At 30.3% G+C, this 17,247-nt stretch overlaps 1 protein-coding gene across 1 annotated transcript in view; it reads left to right on the forward strand.

Annotated features, from left to right (window-relative positions):
* The first annotated feature begins 713 nt into the window (after nucleotides 1-713).
* LOC142332478 (paired box protein Pax-6-like) overlaps nucleotides 714-17,247 on the forward strand; it is a 202,164-nt gene continuing 185,630 nt past the window's right edge. The window contains exon 1 of the mRNA XM_075378928.1: nucleotides 714-843. Within this exon, the coding sequence (XP_075235043.1) occupies nucleotides 714-843 (130 nt within the window). The remainder of the gene's footprint in view (nucleotides 844-17,247) is intronic.

Here is a 17,247-nt window from a genome sequence, read left to right on the forward strand (position 1 = left end):
CAAATATTTTTAGTTCATTAATTAAAATTTCATTTGGTTATAACTCTGGAACCAATGAAAAAAGGTAGCAGTTATGATATATCGTTGAAAAGTTTTCAATAAGGGCTTACTACTACGGTTAAGAAAAATTCCAAAATTCATTTTTTTGGGGGATTTTGGGATTTTTAAACACTTTTGGTCCAGTCGATTGCAATCAACAGAGAAGGTGCACAACTGGATGTTACCAAAGTCCTAAATCCAAAATTTCAACCTACACGGCTAATCGTTTTTGAGTTATGCGAGATACATCTGTACATACGTCACGCCGAAACTAGTCAAAATGGATTCAGGGATGGTCAAAATGGATATTTCCGTTAAATATGAAAACCTAAATTTTTCGCGATCACAATACTTCCTTTACTTTATGCAAGGAATAAAAAGCAAAATATTAGCTGAACAGTTGTATGAGTACTATTCAGTTTTTTCAACAGAAGTGTGATAATTTTCAAGTACTATAACCAAATTCACTTAGTAAAAAGTTGTTAAACATTTTAACACTGATTATCGGAAATACTATATATATTTTTATATATATGTGTGTGTGTGTGTGTGTGTGCGCTCGCACGATCAAGCCTGTATTTAGTCTTATTGTGCTTTATAACATTCATATATATACATTCATATATATTTTTAACATTCATATATCCATTCATATCCATTTTTTTTTTCAGGGTATGCTGCAGGGTATAACACGTCCAGAACAGGGGTTATTACCCCCTCATCATCATCAACCATTAGGTAGACATCCTTTAGGTCCAACAGGCCCATGGCCGACATCGCAACCAGATGATTTACCCCATAAAGGTAAAAAAATCTCAATTCCTGTAATTAATTATTTTTTTTTTAAATCATATTAATAATTAGAATTATATAATACATCTAATTTACAAAAAATAATTATAAACAAAAAATTGTTTTTAAAGAATACGTTTACGTATAGTAACTGTATATAAAATGTAATAATTTTTAATTTATAGATATATACACAAATTATATACATTTTTTATAGATTGAAAAATTTGAATTAAAGAAAATACACTTAATTATAGGTTAGTTAAGCAAAAATGAGGTTTATAATACGATTATCTATTTGACAGGTAGAAACTTACCACTGCAGGTACGAATATCATGCATATTAAGTGCGTAGTTTTAAATAAAAAGCTGACTTGAGAATAGTCTGGCTAGATATTTTTCCTATCTACCCCTCCATTAAATCTCAACCCCGATAGTCTTCTCTTTTAATTCACTCTAGCTCATTTTAATAATAAAAATAACTTTAAATATATATAAATCATAAGATGAGAAGTTAAAAGAAAATCTACGCGCTCAAGAATTTCGTTTAATTTTCCCCAAAAATAATTAAATCCTAAATTAGATTTAATATTTAAATAGAACATCGATTGAAAAATTAATTACTTTTGTATAAAAACTACAAAAAATTTTAATTGTGGAAAATTACAATTATTCTTGAAAAGGCTATCACGACTTTCACGCGGAAAAAATATTAAAGTTCACAGATTATATCAACAATAACTTTGGATTTATTATACAGTAATGATCTTCCCGTATATTGGATATTAGAAAAAAAAAAGCTGGAAAAATATTGCACGACTTTCCCGGCTATTAATAATAAAAATTAAAAGAGTTAGAGCTAACGAATGAAAAAAATATTTTTTTAAAAATGTGGAACAGGTTTTAAAAAAATGTTTTTAAAAATATTCATATGTAGATTAAACCAGTGTTTCTCAACCTGTTAAGCGCACCCCTTACGAGGGCGCGATAACACTAAATGGGGGGCGGAAGCATATTGAAAAGGAAATATTGTTAAAAAAATGTATTAATTTACTGAAAGAAAGCAAAACAAAATACAATCTGACATAAGAAATAATAAAATACAAATTTACATTAATGAAGTAAATAGGAAGATTTTACACTTTCCATTTTACACTTATAAATAGGATTGCATCAGTAATAATTAATTTATTAATATTAAATTGAAAACAAGTTTAATAATTATTAGAGACTCCCTTGGGCCTGTCTTGCAGAGAAAAGTTTTTCGAAGGAACGTTTTATATTAGAAATAGACACAGAGTTCTTTTTCTATATTTATCTGAGATCTATATTTTGTCTTCACCGAAGAAAATCCCGTTTTGCGAAGGTAGCGTGTTGAAAGTGGTAATAGTACACGAAATGCTCTTGTTTTCAGTGCAGAAAATTCATCATCCTCCCCTTCCCGTAACTCAAAAAGTGATTTATTACCAAGTTTTCTTTTAATTTCGCCACTTTCCGTGAAGTCTATAAAGATTTCTTCTACGGCGGTTGAGAACCCTTCCAGAGTATTTTGAAATGGATCTCTAACCCGCTCGTAACTTGCTACGAAGTACTCGTTAACAAGAAAATAATTTTTAAAATTCTTTGCCGGCATGGTTAAATGATTTTCAACGGTTACAAAAACAACTTTCACATGTTGTTCATCAACCTTGTAAGTTTTAATACATTCATCCACATTTCCAAATATTTCTAGGTTTTGCAAGGATCCCCCTACGGGGGTCAGGATGTACTTCATCCATGTCTTTAAAAAGTGCAGAAGAGATTCTTCATTTTAGGTGTTTCATTTTTATTAATTTAATAAATTTTTATTGTATGTGTGGGAGGCGCGATGAAAATTATGATTGAAAATTGGGTCGCAAATACTGAAAGGTTGAGAAACGCTGGGTTAAGCTTAACAAATTTACTTAAAGAAAATTTTCTCTAGTTCCTCCTTCAATAAAAGTTAAAATAAAAAATAAAAAATTTTTCAAAAACTTTGCTGCATATTTGGTCTGGGATCTATAATTTTAGAAACTGAAAACATTTATTTATAGCTCTATATACGAACTATCAAAGTTCATCTTTTTTTTATATTTAAAGCAGAGGAAGAAAGAGCAAAAGGACAGAAAACATATATTTCAATTTTAAGAGGTGGGAGTTGATTGTTTTAATTTTTTTCGATTATTTATATATGTATTTTAATTAAAAAATCTGTTTTAATAAATATTTCTCTAAAATGTCTCTGATGCAATCAAAATCGGTGTTTTCAAGGTATTCCCCAATCCTTAACGAATTTTTTAAAAAATTATTACGGAAAATTTCGACATATTTTCGCTTCTCACATCTCCCAGACCCCAAAACCACCGTCAGCTCAAAAATTTATATATATATCTTTACATTTCACTTTCTTGTAGACATGATAACTGGTGTAATTTTGTGCCAATCACTTTCAAATTGATACATAAAATATAACGACCGAAAATCTCAGTCGAGTTCGTTAATGGGAAAAATCGGACCATGGGGGAGAAAATGGGGAGGCTTTTTCGAAAAAACAAAATATCACTATAACTTTCTTATTAAGTAAAATGTCGAATTCGTTTAAAGTTCCTACTATTCTTCGGATAAGGGACTAAAACGTATTAAGTAAAGTCTTTTGATATAACCAACCATTGGCCCAGGGGATGGAAAAATGGGGTTTTGAAGAAAAAAATCATACCTCCCTTAATAGGTACAGTATCGAATCGGTTTAAACTGTTCGTTGGTCCTCTAAACACTACCTAAAACTTTGAAACAATTTTTGATATGACCAACTCTTACGGCAAGGGATGACCAAAATATTGCTGGAATTGTAAGAAGATGAAGCTTGTCTTATGCTAAACATGTCAAACTTTTTTCACGTGCAACCGTTGTCGTATCGAGTAAATTTGAAGTTTTTCTTAACTTTAAGATGGAAATCTTTTTTATCTTCTACTTAGGACGGTGAAATCTAGCTCCGCCTTCCGGCGTGCCGAAAGGGATTTTTTATACTGTGACAGTTTTAATAAGGAAAAATTGATGAGTGAAGTGGTTTCCCATAACATTCTTCAGTTAGTAATAACATATTGATATGCTAAACTTGCTGAAATGTAATTTTTATTTAGATCTATAAATGGTATCTTTATTTTATTCACTACAGAGGCTGAATTTATAGTAAATTATTATAAATTATTTCTCAAAGAAAACAATTCTGATCTGTTCATCTTTTGCCTGAAATAATAACAAGGCTAAACAAGAAAACAATATTAATAATACTGAAACAAATAAAATAACCAAATACAACCCTCTGGCAATAGAATATAAAGAAATTTACGGATCGAACTCAATAGAAGTTATTCCCTTTGTGATAACAGCAAACGGATTAATTAACAAAAATTTACATAATTTCATAGCAAAGGTTGGCCTGGATCTTAAGGTCATAATTCCAAAAGCCCAAAAATCGGTAATTCTGGAGACGTGCAGGATTGTACGTACTGTGTTAAATACACCACAGCATTGAATGAGGTAGGCCCCAATGGCCTCTCATACTGAAATTTCGGATATGAATCTCCGAAACAAAAAAAGTAATAATAATAATAAAGCGTAAAAAAAGTGGGAAAACTTAGGAAAGATTGGTAATGATTTATTTATAAATAATGGATTATATGCGGTCCTTGAACACAGTAAGGAATTTGTTGATATATTATCAACCTACTATGCTAATAAAATTTAGATTAAACAATATCATTTTGTATCGATTACAAAACAATTATATCATCATTATCTATATATATATACATGTTTTAATTAAAATCTTACAGCTAAAACAATATTATGCTCAGTGGTAAATACCATATCTTTTTAAATAAATTTTTCTTTAATTTTATGCCAAAAAAAGAAGTAAAACCCCCTTAAATAAAAGTAAATAAGTTACATAACTCTTTCTTAATAATACACTCTTAATTAAGTGACACCTAGAAGTCCAATTAACAAATTTTTTAAGAGAAATAAATTAATGAACCAACAGAAAGTTTACAAATTATCCTCCCAAAAAAAAAAACGGAGGGCGGCTATTAAAAGGGGAATATATGCTAAATTAGTACTATAGAAATCTCTCTCTAGAAACCCTTATCGTTTTATCTCTTTCTAGATACTGTATACGTTTTGCTAAATCAACTCTCTCATATTTCATACAACATATATATATATATATATATATATATATATATATATGATGATTCTTCTTTGTCACCCTCTCACAGTTCCATTTACACTTATAACCCCCCCCCAAACACAAAACAACCCTTAAAATATTGTCACACTTCTATATTACTATTACAAATGAATGGGTACTATCCCCAAAAAACCACCCTATCTTAACACATATTTCCCCCTATCTTTTATCATATCTTTCAGCACAGGGGTAGTTTAATACTACACATATACATAAAATTTCTCATAAAATAGACACACACACGTTTAAGTTATATATATATAAACTGTTATGTTTAATACTGTATAGGATAATTATGAATGGTTATACACAGGGCGCTTTCCCTGTTCCATTTCCCTTTTTAAAGCCGTTCATATTATATAGAATTACACTCAACCGTGTATCCGGTATATCTGTTCTTAATTACGACAATAAACTATTCTTAAATTTATAAACAGTTTATAAAAGGACACTTTTTATAATTTACGCGTTTTTTTTTTATTAATTTTTAATATTATACTTTATTATTTCTTAATAAATAACTGTAAAATCTTGTACATAATTACTTTAACTAAGCGTATATTTATAAATTTATAAGTAATTACAGGGAGTCGGCCTCCGGTGCGCGAGTGGTAGCGTCTCGGCCTTTCATTCGGAGGTCCCGCGTTCGAATCCCGATCAGACACGGTTTTCACAGGCGCTACAAATTATTCGTCTCATTCTCTGAAGCAATAACTACTGTGGTCCCGGAGGTTAAACCAAAAAAAGAAAGAAAAAAATAATTATAGGGAACTAAAGTTCATTCGATTTATTTTTTGAAACGGTATAGATAAGTGACCGATTCGTTTATTGGCGGGATGTCTCCTTGAGCTAACGGCAAATTATTAGCGCGGTACATTCTAATACAGTATTATTATACAATATTAAATTATTTATTTATAAGATAGTTATGTTTAATTTTCTTATCGCTGTTGACGTTTGGTCATATCAAAAGACAGATGGATACTTTTTGTTTTACACCCCGCCCCCCAACTTCTTTCGAATTTTTTCACATAAAAATTACTTAATGTAACATGTTTTATAATAATCGATGGCTAAAACATTAAAGAAAACACACTAGCGTGCTGCTTTATATCGATTATTTTAAACATTTTCCATATTAAAAATATAAACATTATTGCTTAATAATCTAACCAAACTAATTGTAATAATTACTAATTTTATTATTTAAATAATCAAAGCATTACTACTGTTAATTAGTCGATGTTAGTGAACAAAGCGAGCATAGGTTAAGTTTTGATAGATTATATTTATAATTTCTCTGCAAATACCACTTGATACCCGCTGATTTGGAAGGATTCTGCCTCTGGTATACTTACTTTTTGAAAACGGGGATTCGTCTATTTCTAGTGCCATTCCTGGACCGCCTCCAATTTTTGGGTTTTTTAATAAAAGATCAGTACACTTACGTCTCTCAGGTACATTTTCCAATCCCTTATTGCTTCACTCACCGGTAGCTCGCGTATAGGCGCTGTAGAATTGCAGCACCCCCTATTTCCACGTGATATTATCGATAAAATTTAATATAATGAGTCCTTTTTTCTTTAATTCTTTCTTTATACTTGTACAATATATAATCCTTAAGCTTAATGTCGGTAACCGTCCCACAGTTTATGAAAAAGATATAAAATCTTTGTTCGGAACTGTGCGCTTCACAGTTCAAGCGGTGTGGTGTTTGGCTGTTGTACGCATGCGCAAATAGGAAGCTGCACGCAAGGCTGCGAGGGAGGGAGAGCACTGTTGCTCCCGCAGTTCCGACCCTGGTGAGCTGGTGGAAGGTAATTTTCTTTTACTCCGCGTGTTCCTTGTTCGTTTAGTTTAGTCGGTGGAAGGAATATAAAAGCGGTTTAGTTGTTTTTTCAGTAGTGATCAGAAGATGGCGGAAAGCAAGAGCTCTTTGATTCCCAAATCTGTCCAAAAACACGCTGGAAGGGCAAAAGAGAAAGTAATTACTAAAAACTAATTATGTATCTCTTTCTGTGTACATAGAAATTTAAATTAAACACCGTTGGAATATAAGTGGACATTTTATTAAGTTATTATCGAATAATACTAAAACTTTTATCTGTAATGACATTTTATCATTTATTCGGTTAAACCGAATACGTTTTTTAAGCGCAATTTGCTTAAAAGCCGTGTATCATATCCTCTAATGTGATAAGGTAATTTAATTTGATTATTATTCTGCTTCTGGCTATTCCATTCGATTCATTTTTTTTCGGTTCTTTTATTTTACAGAAAACTTTTACCGTGGCCTTGAAAAGGCCCAGCAAAAGAATTTCTGGAGCGGCACTCCCACTAATTTTAGCTTCGAGCCGTCACTGGCTTCACTTGACATTAATGTACCCTAGCTAACCTTGATTAATATATTAATCAGAGTAAAATATGTTTAAAATAATCGATACAAAACAGCATGTTAGTGTGTTTTCTCTAATGCTTTATTTATAAATTATTATAAAATATGCTCTAAGTAATTTTTTGCGTGAAAACATGCGAAAAAAAAGTGGGAGTCGTTAAAAGAAAAAGTACCGACAAATGATACAAAGAAATCTGTCGGGTCTTGGTTTTATTAATTTAATTATGCGGTGGAAAGGATTGTTTACATTAATTTCAAACGTAAACGATTATACTACTATGTAAAGAGACAACGTCTTTTTCCTTTATTGTTGATAACTGCGAAAACTACTAAACCAATCGCTAAGAAATTTTAACTGTAGCTTTCTTATGATCCCCTGAATGTTTATCACGGTTCAAACTTCACCAATCTCACTGCTATATAAATAAAAAATTAAAAAACAAAAATGAATAGATAACCTAGCACTTTTTCACAATATTGCAGACATAATCGATAATAATATTGTAATATTGATCATAATATTGTAGATAATATCGATAGATATTGTCTACATGTTACTGTGTCTTATTAACGTACGAATTAAATTTATTCTTGACGACCGACTATTACGAACATAACAGTTTAATTTAAAAACATTATTGATTTGAATTTAAATTAACATCCCTGAAGATGGAGTAACAGCTCCGAAAGTACTAGGATTTACACTTTTTAAGTAGAAATTTAATTTATACAACTTGAATTAATGCATTTAATTAAATTCATCCGCTATATTACAATAGATAAAAATTTGACGAGAAATTAATTATATTAGCTACCTATTATTTTATTTCTCTCTCTTTATATATATATATATATATATATATATATAAATATATATAGACACAATAATGTTTAGATGATTTAAACTGTAACTGTATGTTAACCTGAATTTTAACCTTTGATTAAATCAAATGTGATAGATGTTAAAATAAGGGTCTTTAGAGTAACAGTATATCTAGTATGATATAACAAAGTTTAGTAAATGGCAATGATCATGTTTGACAGGTCTAAAGCTGGCCTGATTTTGTCATCAAACATGTTTGACCAAACAATATACACTCATCTATCTGATCTCTTCTTATGATATATATATATATATATATATATATATATATATATATATATATATATGTCTGTATAGGAATAAATGCGCGTGCGTCAAAAGAGAATAGTTTGCGATAGAACTATGAGGGGGAAAAGAGAAAGAGATAGAAATACATATAGATGGTAGTAAATCCAGTCATGCGAATGACAAGTCTTTCTCGACATCTAGTATACTCGTATTCTGAACAAGTCCGCCTTTATAACCAGGTATACACATCTCTACCGATGGACCCTTGGACAAAGTTTTATCTTTATTCTTCTGATAAATAACTATATACATCTCTTTCATTTCGTGTTAATAATCATCTTTTTCTAGAAAAAAAATTACATAACAGCTGGAAGTCGGATGCTTCTTTATAATATAATTTTATTTTTGATTTTATCGTTTACAATAGTTAAAAATCTTTCAAAATTAGGACTTTTTTTTTTGTCTTCAGTCATTTGACTGGTTTGATGCAGCTCTCCAAGATTCCCTATCTAGTGCTAGAATTACGATAATTTCGCTTTATTTTATTTTTTCAAAATAATAATTTTAATTTTACATCATTAATTAAAATATGTATTTGTCAACACTGCAACAAATATTTTTAAGAAAACATATCACGATTCTTTAATCTGAAACAAAACTGAATTACACCGATTTATTTCACTGAGAAAAATCTGAACTTAAAAAGTAATAAAAGTAAATCAAAAATAATAAAATATTATGACTATAATAAGGGTTTAGTAAATAAAAAAAAATATAATAAATAAGCAGTGATTGAATTTTGTTATTTTGGTAGTAAAATTAATACAAAATTATATTAACATTTTTAATCAGAAAAGATAAGAAGCTTTTATAGTTTATTAAACAGAAAAAATACATATTAGAAGAAAAAACCTACTAATTAGGAAAAAACTGGCAAAGTATTCCGTGATACCCGGCTATAATAATAAAAATTGATGTTTACACCGCATGACTTTCTTGTGCACCATATTAAATTACATATACACATTTTTTTTTTTTTTTTAAATGAAAAGTTCATAAATTTTTACTTCATTAATAGTTTATGATAAATTTTCATATATTTATATATATATATATATATATATATATATATATTTTTTTTTTATTTTTTATTTTTTATTGTTATTATTTAACGTAATTTTTTTTACAATCAGAGGTTAATATTAATAAATCAATACATTTAAATTTAAAAAAAGTTAAAAAAGGGGAGATGAATTCTGATTCGAATCGATTTGCCTTTTCCTCTTGTAAGATCCAAATATTTCATTAATTAAAATTTTAATTGGCTATAACGCTAGACCAATGAAAATAAGTACCACTTAGGATATATCGTTGAAAAGCTCTCAATGAAGGCTTTTTCTGCAGTTAAGGAAAAGTCCAAAATTCAAATCGTTTTGGATTTTGGACTTTTATGGACACTCATGGTTCAGCTGATTGCAATGAAAAGGGAAGATGCACAGTTAGATGTTACAACAGTACTAAATCCAAAATTTCAGCTATGCAATTTGAGTTATGCAAGATACATACGTACACACATTCATACGTACGTACAGACGTCACGCCGAAACTAGTCAAAATGGATTCAGGGATGATCAAATAGGATATTTCCATTGAAATCTGAAAACCGACATTTTTCACGATTAGAATACTTCCTTGTAAGTACACGAAAGTAAAAATTAAAACAGTTATAACAAAAAAAAAATTTTTTTTAAAGGTGGGGAATAAATATAAAAAAAGATTTTTCTAAAATATTCATATATAGGTTAACCTTAATAATTTTGATAAGCAAAGTTTTTTCTACATCTAACACTCCCCCAATAAATGCTAAAATAAGAAAAATCAAATTTTCTATAAACTTTATATGGGAGGTAGAATTACTAAAGATGGACGAAGCAGGAGCGATATAAAATGCCGAATAGCACAAGCTAAACGAGCCTTCAGTAAGAAATATAATTTGTTTACATCAAAAATTAATCTAAATGTCAGGAAAAGATTTTTGAAAGTATATTTTTGGAGCGTCGCTTTATATGGAAGTGAAACTTGGACGATCGGAGTATCTGAGAAGAAAAGATTAGAAGCTTTTGAAATGCGGTGTTATAGGAGAATGTTAAAAATCAGATGCGTGGATAAAGTGACAAATGAAGAGGTGTTGCGGCAAATAGATGAAGAAAGAAGCGTTTGGAAAAATATAGTTAAAAGAAGAGACAGACTTATAGGCCACATACTAAGGCATCCTGGAATAGTCGCTTTAATATTGGAAGGACAGGTAGAAGGAAAAAATTGTGTAGGCAGGCCACGTTTGGAATATGAAAAACAAATTGTTAGGGATGTAGGATGTAGAGGGTATACTGAAATGAAACGATTAGCATTAGATAGGGAATCTTGGAGAGCTGCATCAAACCAGTCAATGACTGAAGACAAAAAAAAAATAAACTTTTCTGTATTTTTTTCCGGGGTGTGTAATCATTTCTTGATAGCTCTATACGTGAAGGATAAACTTTTAAAAGATTTTTGAAAAATATTTAAACCGAAGGGTGATAGAGTAAAAGAATCAAAAACGTATATTTCAATTTTAATCGGTGAAAATTGATTTTTCGAAAATGTTTTTGTATTAATTATATTAACATTTGATTTATTAAACTTTTCTCTTTTGAAGAAAATCGAAATTGTTTTTTTTTTTGCGTTATCCCCCACCCTTTAACGAAGTTTGAAAAAAAATAATATCTTCAATGCCCCATTTATAAAAATATTTGAGCTCAATTTGAGGAAAAATCGGTTCGGTCAATCCTTTGATATAATACCAAAAACCACTGTTTTTGGTATTTGTCGAGTGCAACAAACGTACGTACGCACAAATATACATACATATGATTTGCCTAGATAAACTTTATTGCAGGTAACGAATGTGCTTGAATAACATTTTATCTATAATGGATCTGAGAAAATCAAAATCGGGGTTTTCACGATATCCACCACTCATTAACGAATTTTGAATAAAAATTATTACGATGAGTACGTCATACATAAAAATATTCGATTCAAATTTGAAGGGACACATACTTACATATACAAATTTTTTCGGTCTAAACGATCTAGTTGAACCCTAAAACGAAAGTTTTGCAAAAAAAATAACCCGATACCTATTTTTGATTTGATCACCATACTTTCTCCTTAAAAAAAAGAAACACTATAAATGTTATTTTTCTTAAATCAAATATTTCATCATTACTAATTTAAAAAGCAGTGTTATGCCATTTTTTCTTATATATTTTACGCTAACGTTAAAAGATTTGATAGGGATGATTTACGAACCGATGAGGCTACCTTAATACTAAACAAGACCACAAGTTATTCGCAAATGAACGGTTACCTATCAACTTTTATATCACATCCAATGTTACTTAACTTTGATATTTATAATATAAAAACAAATTTATTTAAACGGCTAATATCCGTAACATCTCTTTTGTAAATAAGATTTATATTTTTATTCTATCTAAAATTGAAAAGAATTCAAAGGAAATTTGATAGTAAATTCGTTTATATATATATAAAATTTAACTCAGGACCATTAGAGTATAATGAATAATTATTGGGTGCTAAACAAATTATATTAATACTATATTGTATTATTGAGTTTCTTAAAGATCCAAGTACGGTTTAACAGTTAACATCTTAAGAAACTGACCTAGACAAGTAAGAGTGTTATGAACAGGCCGGACTTTGACAAAGTATTTTCAAAAACCAACCGTACAATAAACATATTTAGCAATAAACATGTTGTATTATATATTTTTGAATAGGGTTTCACAGCGGGGATACAACGTATTGTAATATATTGTTTTGTATTTTGTATTGTACTCTTTTATTATATTGTATAAGTAACCTTACATCCTTAGCGACAAACATATTTTCGCTAGCCACATCGTTTTATATATATATATACATATATATATTCGTTTAGGTCGGCTGGATACATATAACACAGGTGGTGTTTCCAACTATATATATATATATAAAAACGGTACCGAGTGTCGATGGTTTAGGGGTAGCTTTAGATAGTTCTTTCAATGGGCTAAACACGTTAACTATATATGAAAGAAAAGATTTTGAATGGCATGCCATGTTCACGTCAAATCTCAAAGAAGATGCCGCCAACAACAGTAACTATTTCTACATAATTTTTCCCGTTTTTGAAGCTGCAATCAAAGGACCTTCCGTTTAAAATCATTGAGAAAAAAAATGTTCACACGTAACAAAAGTATTTTACTTTCTTTTATCATCCACTTTAAGTTTTCATACATATATATTTATATATTTTTTATCTTCAGGCATTTGACCGGTTTGATGCAGTTCTCCAAGATTCCCTATCTAGTACCAGTCGTTTCATTCGGTATACGCCCTTCATTTTACATCCATAAAAATTTGTTTTACATATTCCAAACGATGCCTGTCTGCACAATTTTTTCCTTCTACCTGTCCTTCCAATATTAAAGCGACTATTCCACGATGCCTTAATATGTGATCTATAAGTCTATCTCTTCTTTAAATTATATTTTTCCAAATACTTCTTTCTTCATCTATTTGCTGCCACGTCACTTTACTTGTCACTCTATCCACCGTCCTGATTTTTAACATTCTCCTACAGCATTTCAAAAGTTTCTAATGTTTTATTCTCAGGTAGTCCGATCGGCCAAGTTTCACTTCTATACAAAGCTATGCTCCAAACATATACTTTTAAAAATGTTATCCTGACGTTTAAATTAATTTTTGATGTAAGCAAATTATATTTCTGATCGTTTCCCCTGTCCTATTCGGCATTTTATATCGCTATATACTTTCCAAATAACATAGTTCTTCTACCTCCATAATCTTTTCTCTTCCTACTTTTACATTCAGCGGTCCATCTTCATTATTTCTACTACGTTTCATTACTTTCGTTTTCTTCTTGTTTATTTTCATGCGGTAGTTCTTTCAAAGGACTTCATCCACGCCGTTCATTGTTTCTTCTAAATCCTTTTTGCTCTCGGCTAGAATTATTATATCATCAGAAATCGTAGCCTCTTTATCTTTTCACCTTATATGTTACGCCGGATCTAAATTGTTCTTAACATCATTAACTGCTAGTTCTATGTAAAGATTAAAAGGTAACGGGGATAGGGAACATCCTTGTCGGACTTCCTTTTTTATTACGGTTTCTTTCTTACGTTCTTCGATTATTACTGTTGCAGTTTGGTTCCTGTAAATGTTAGCAATTGTTCTTCTATCTCCGTACTTCAACCCTAATTTTATTTAAAATCCTGAACATTTTATTCCAGCCGACGTTAACAAATGCCTTTTCTAAGTCTATAAATGCTATGTACGTTGGTTTGTTTTTCTTTAATCTTCCTTCTACTATTTAATTAATCCATTGATCACAAAGAAATGGTTTTTTATTTAGATATAATAAATGAAAACAACATAGTTTTCATGCGGGAAAAAACCTGCTTTAATCAAATACACTTTTAAAAATTAGAAAAAAATGTACTGGATTCCGGATAATTGGACCACTTCATTACCGAGACATACGTGTTTATTAAACGGCTGGCTCTATTAAAACGTTAAAAATGAAAAATTAGTCTACTGGTCATCGTAAATCAGCTGATTTTGTAGTTCTCAGGTTCAAATCCTAATAAAGGTAGTTGTGATTTTAATCGGATTTGAATACTTTCTTTTTTTTCTGTTTAGCCTCTCGAACCACCGTAAGGTATTACTTCAGAGGATGATACGTATGAATGTAAATGAAGTCTACTCTTGTACAGTCTCAGGTCGACCGTTCCTGAGATGTGTGGTTAATTGAAACCCAACCACCAAAGAACACCGGTATCCACGATTTAGTAATCAAATCCGTATAAAAGTAACTACCTTTAGTAGGATTTGAACATTAGGACTCTCGACTTATATTTAGGATTTGTGTAGTTAGATTAAGATTAAGTAGGATCTGTATACTTGATCGTGGATACCGATGTTCTTTGGTGGTTGGGTTTCAATTAACTACACATCTCAGAAATAATTGGCCTGAATTAGTTCGAGATTACATATTTACTACAGTTACATTACAATGATAAATCGCTAACGATTTTAATTGTAAATGGAACTATAAATAAAATATTTTTTAAATAATAATAATTTTTTGTAGTCTTAAATCATTCATTAATAAAAAAAAAGTTAGGTAAATAAAAAAAGAGTTAAAAGTCAAAATAATAAATGCCTTTTACGGTCATTATATAAAAAAAAAGTACGTCAATTACTCTTTCTTCTTTAAACTTCTCCAAAAATTCTTATACTTTGCTTTGTAATCCCCCTTCCATTAAATAATTATTACATAATTAATGTAAACATGCAGAGACATAATCGACCTAAAAACACAAATATCGAAAACCAAATCTTCTTCGTAATAGAAACCTTTCGGAATCATCGTTATGTATTACTTCAGAGGATGAGATGAATCATTTGTAGCGCGTGTCAAAATTCCATGCCCGACCGGGATTCGAACCCGGGACCTCCGGATGAAAGGCCGAGACGCTCGCGCTACGGAGACCGATACTAGAAACGTACATCTAAGACTTATATACTAAAAATATAATTTTTATTGTTTATAAATATATTTTGTATTTTATTGTATTCCATCGTCGTATTTAATTTAGTTTTCTGTATTAAACCGTTTGATTTACTCGATCTTATTTCCTTATCTTTTGTTTTCATATCCAAAGCTTTTAATTTTCGCGATAGAAATTTTAGTACTAATAAATTCAAAATCTTTTTATCCGACCTTTGTATAATATTTAGATAATATTGTAACTTTATAGACCTTTTTTAAAATAATTTTTTAATTTCTCATAAAGTTATTTAGATTGATAAAACAATATATATTTTTTTATTGATAAAATATTTTCTTGTTTTTAACTTCCATATACACTGATAGAGATTATTTTAACTATTCTTTCCTATATATTTCGTTAGCTTCTATCGCATTAGTATATGGTCAGCCCCAAGCTATAAAGACTTGGGGCTGAGCGTAGACGTAATTTAGCGAAAATATATAGAAAATATTTACATTTATTTACAATAAATATATTGTATATGCGCATCCCATTTTATGCTTACATCAATATATACTTCCTAATATTTAACTTTCCTTTTTCCACATACTACTGTATTTTGTTACGTAATTTGATCGCTTTCAGTTAATTTATCTTTAATTTTGATTTCAAGATTTTCCGGACCGGTACCTAAATGATTAAATAAGCAAAATAATATGTTATTTATAATTAATTATACGTTAATGTACGAGTATCTAAATCAAAACTCTCCACTATCGCCCATTCGGCACGGCTTCTCCGGTTTACACGGAGATCCAACGCCGACCCGATAAGATCAAGCCGACGGACGGTCTCCGTACGCATTAACTCGTATTTCGAGCACTCATAAAGAATACGGTAGGCGTCGTCCAATAATCCACACTGAGGACACACCCCAGAATCTACCAGGCCGAATTTCTACAGTCTGTCCCTAAAAGCACCGTGGCCGGAAAGAAATTGCGTCACGTATTTATTAGGGTGCACTCATGAGGCATCCAGCAAGCCAACAACATTTGGAGAGAGATCATGCGTATAACGCCCGCAGTCTGTCTCATCCTATCTGGTCTGTCACAAGGCATTGCCGTGTCGTTCAATTTCCTGAAATTTATCCGAAGTCAATTCACCAAACTTCTTAGCAACATGCAACATGCCGCTGCCGCTTCTCAGACCCAATCAAATCTATCGGTTTACGCCTGCTCCCTCCCCCCACCCTCGAGGTCCAGTTGAACCGTTTAACATTAACGCCTTTAAGATAAATATCCTCAGTCATCATTGTACTACTGATTTCTAATTACCAAACATCCTAGCCAGCAATATACATTAACAAGTGACGCAGTCGTATTTACGGATCTAATCAAGAAAGTTACTACATTATACATCTGTCCAGAGATTTACGGTACACGGGTACAAATAAATAAAAAAAATTAAAAAAAACCATAAAACTCTTCAAAAAATGTTTAATTAAAATATATAATAATAATAATAATAGTAATATTAAAACAAAATGTGTATTTAATTGATAAATTGATTAATTAAAATTTATTACTGTGTTTCAATGTTGTTTGTTTAAATTGAATACAAATGATGTGAAATAAATCTGCCACAGTTTCCCTTATCACCCCTTTAATAAACTCGTCATGAAAATAATCTATCCTGCTAAAACATTGCAATCCGGTTGATTGCTGCAGTTTGTAATATATAACTCCTACCCCCACACAAACATACATACTAACACGATTTGAATTTTATACATCACACACCAAACTTTATTTTTAATTATTATCCCTCTAAAGGTTTAAGCGATAAACTTAGGAAAAATCTATTAACCTCGTTTAAATTCTGTAAATAATGTACAAGTCAAACCCTTAAAAATTGTCCTGTTTTTATCGACGAAGTCCTGTTTTCATTCCTTAGTTCATAATGTTTTGAAACATTACATTAGTAACTATATATAAAGCTTACACGATACTGAAGAAGTGTCTTT

The sequence above is a fragment of the Lycorma delicatula genome, chromosome 11 (assembly GCF_047948215.1).
Source record: "Lycorma delicatula isolate Av1 chromosome 11, ASM4794821v1, whole genome shotgun sequence".
Taxonomy (NCBI): Eukaryota; Metazoa; Arthropoda; class Insecta; order Hemiptera; family Fulgoridae; genus Lycorma; species Lycorma delicatula.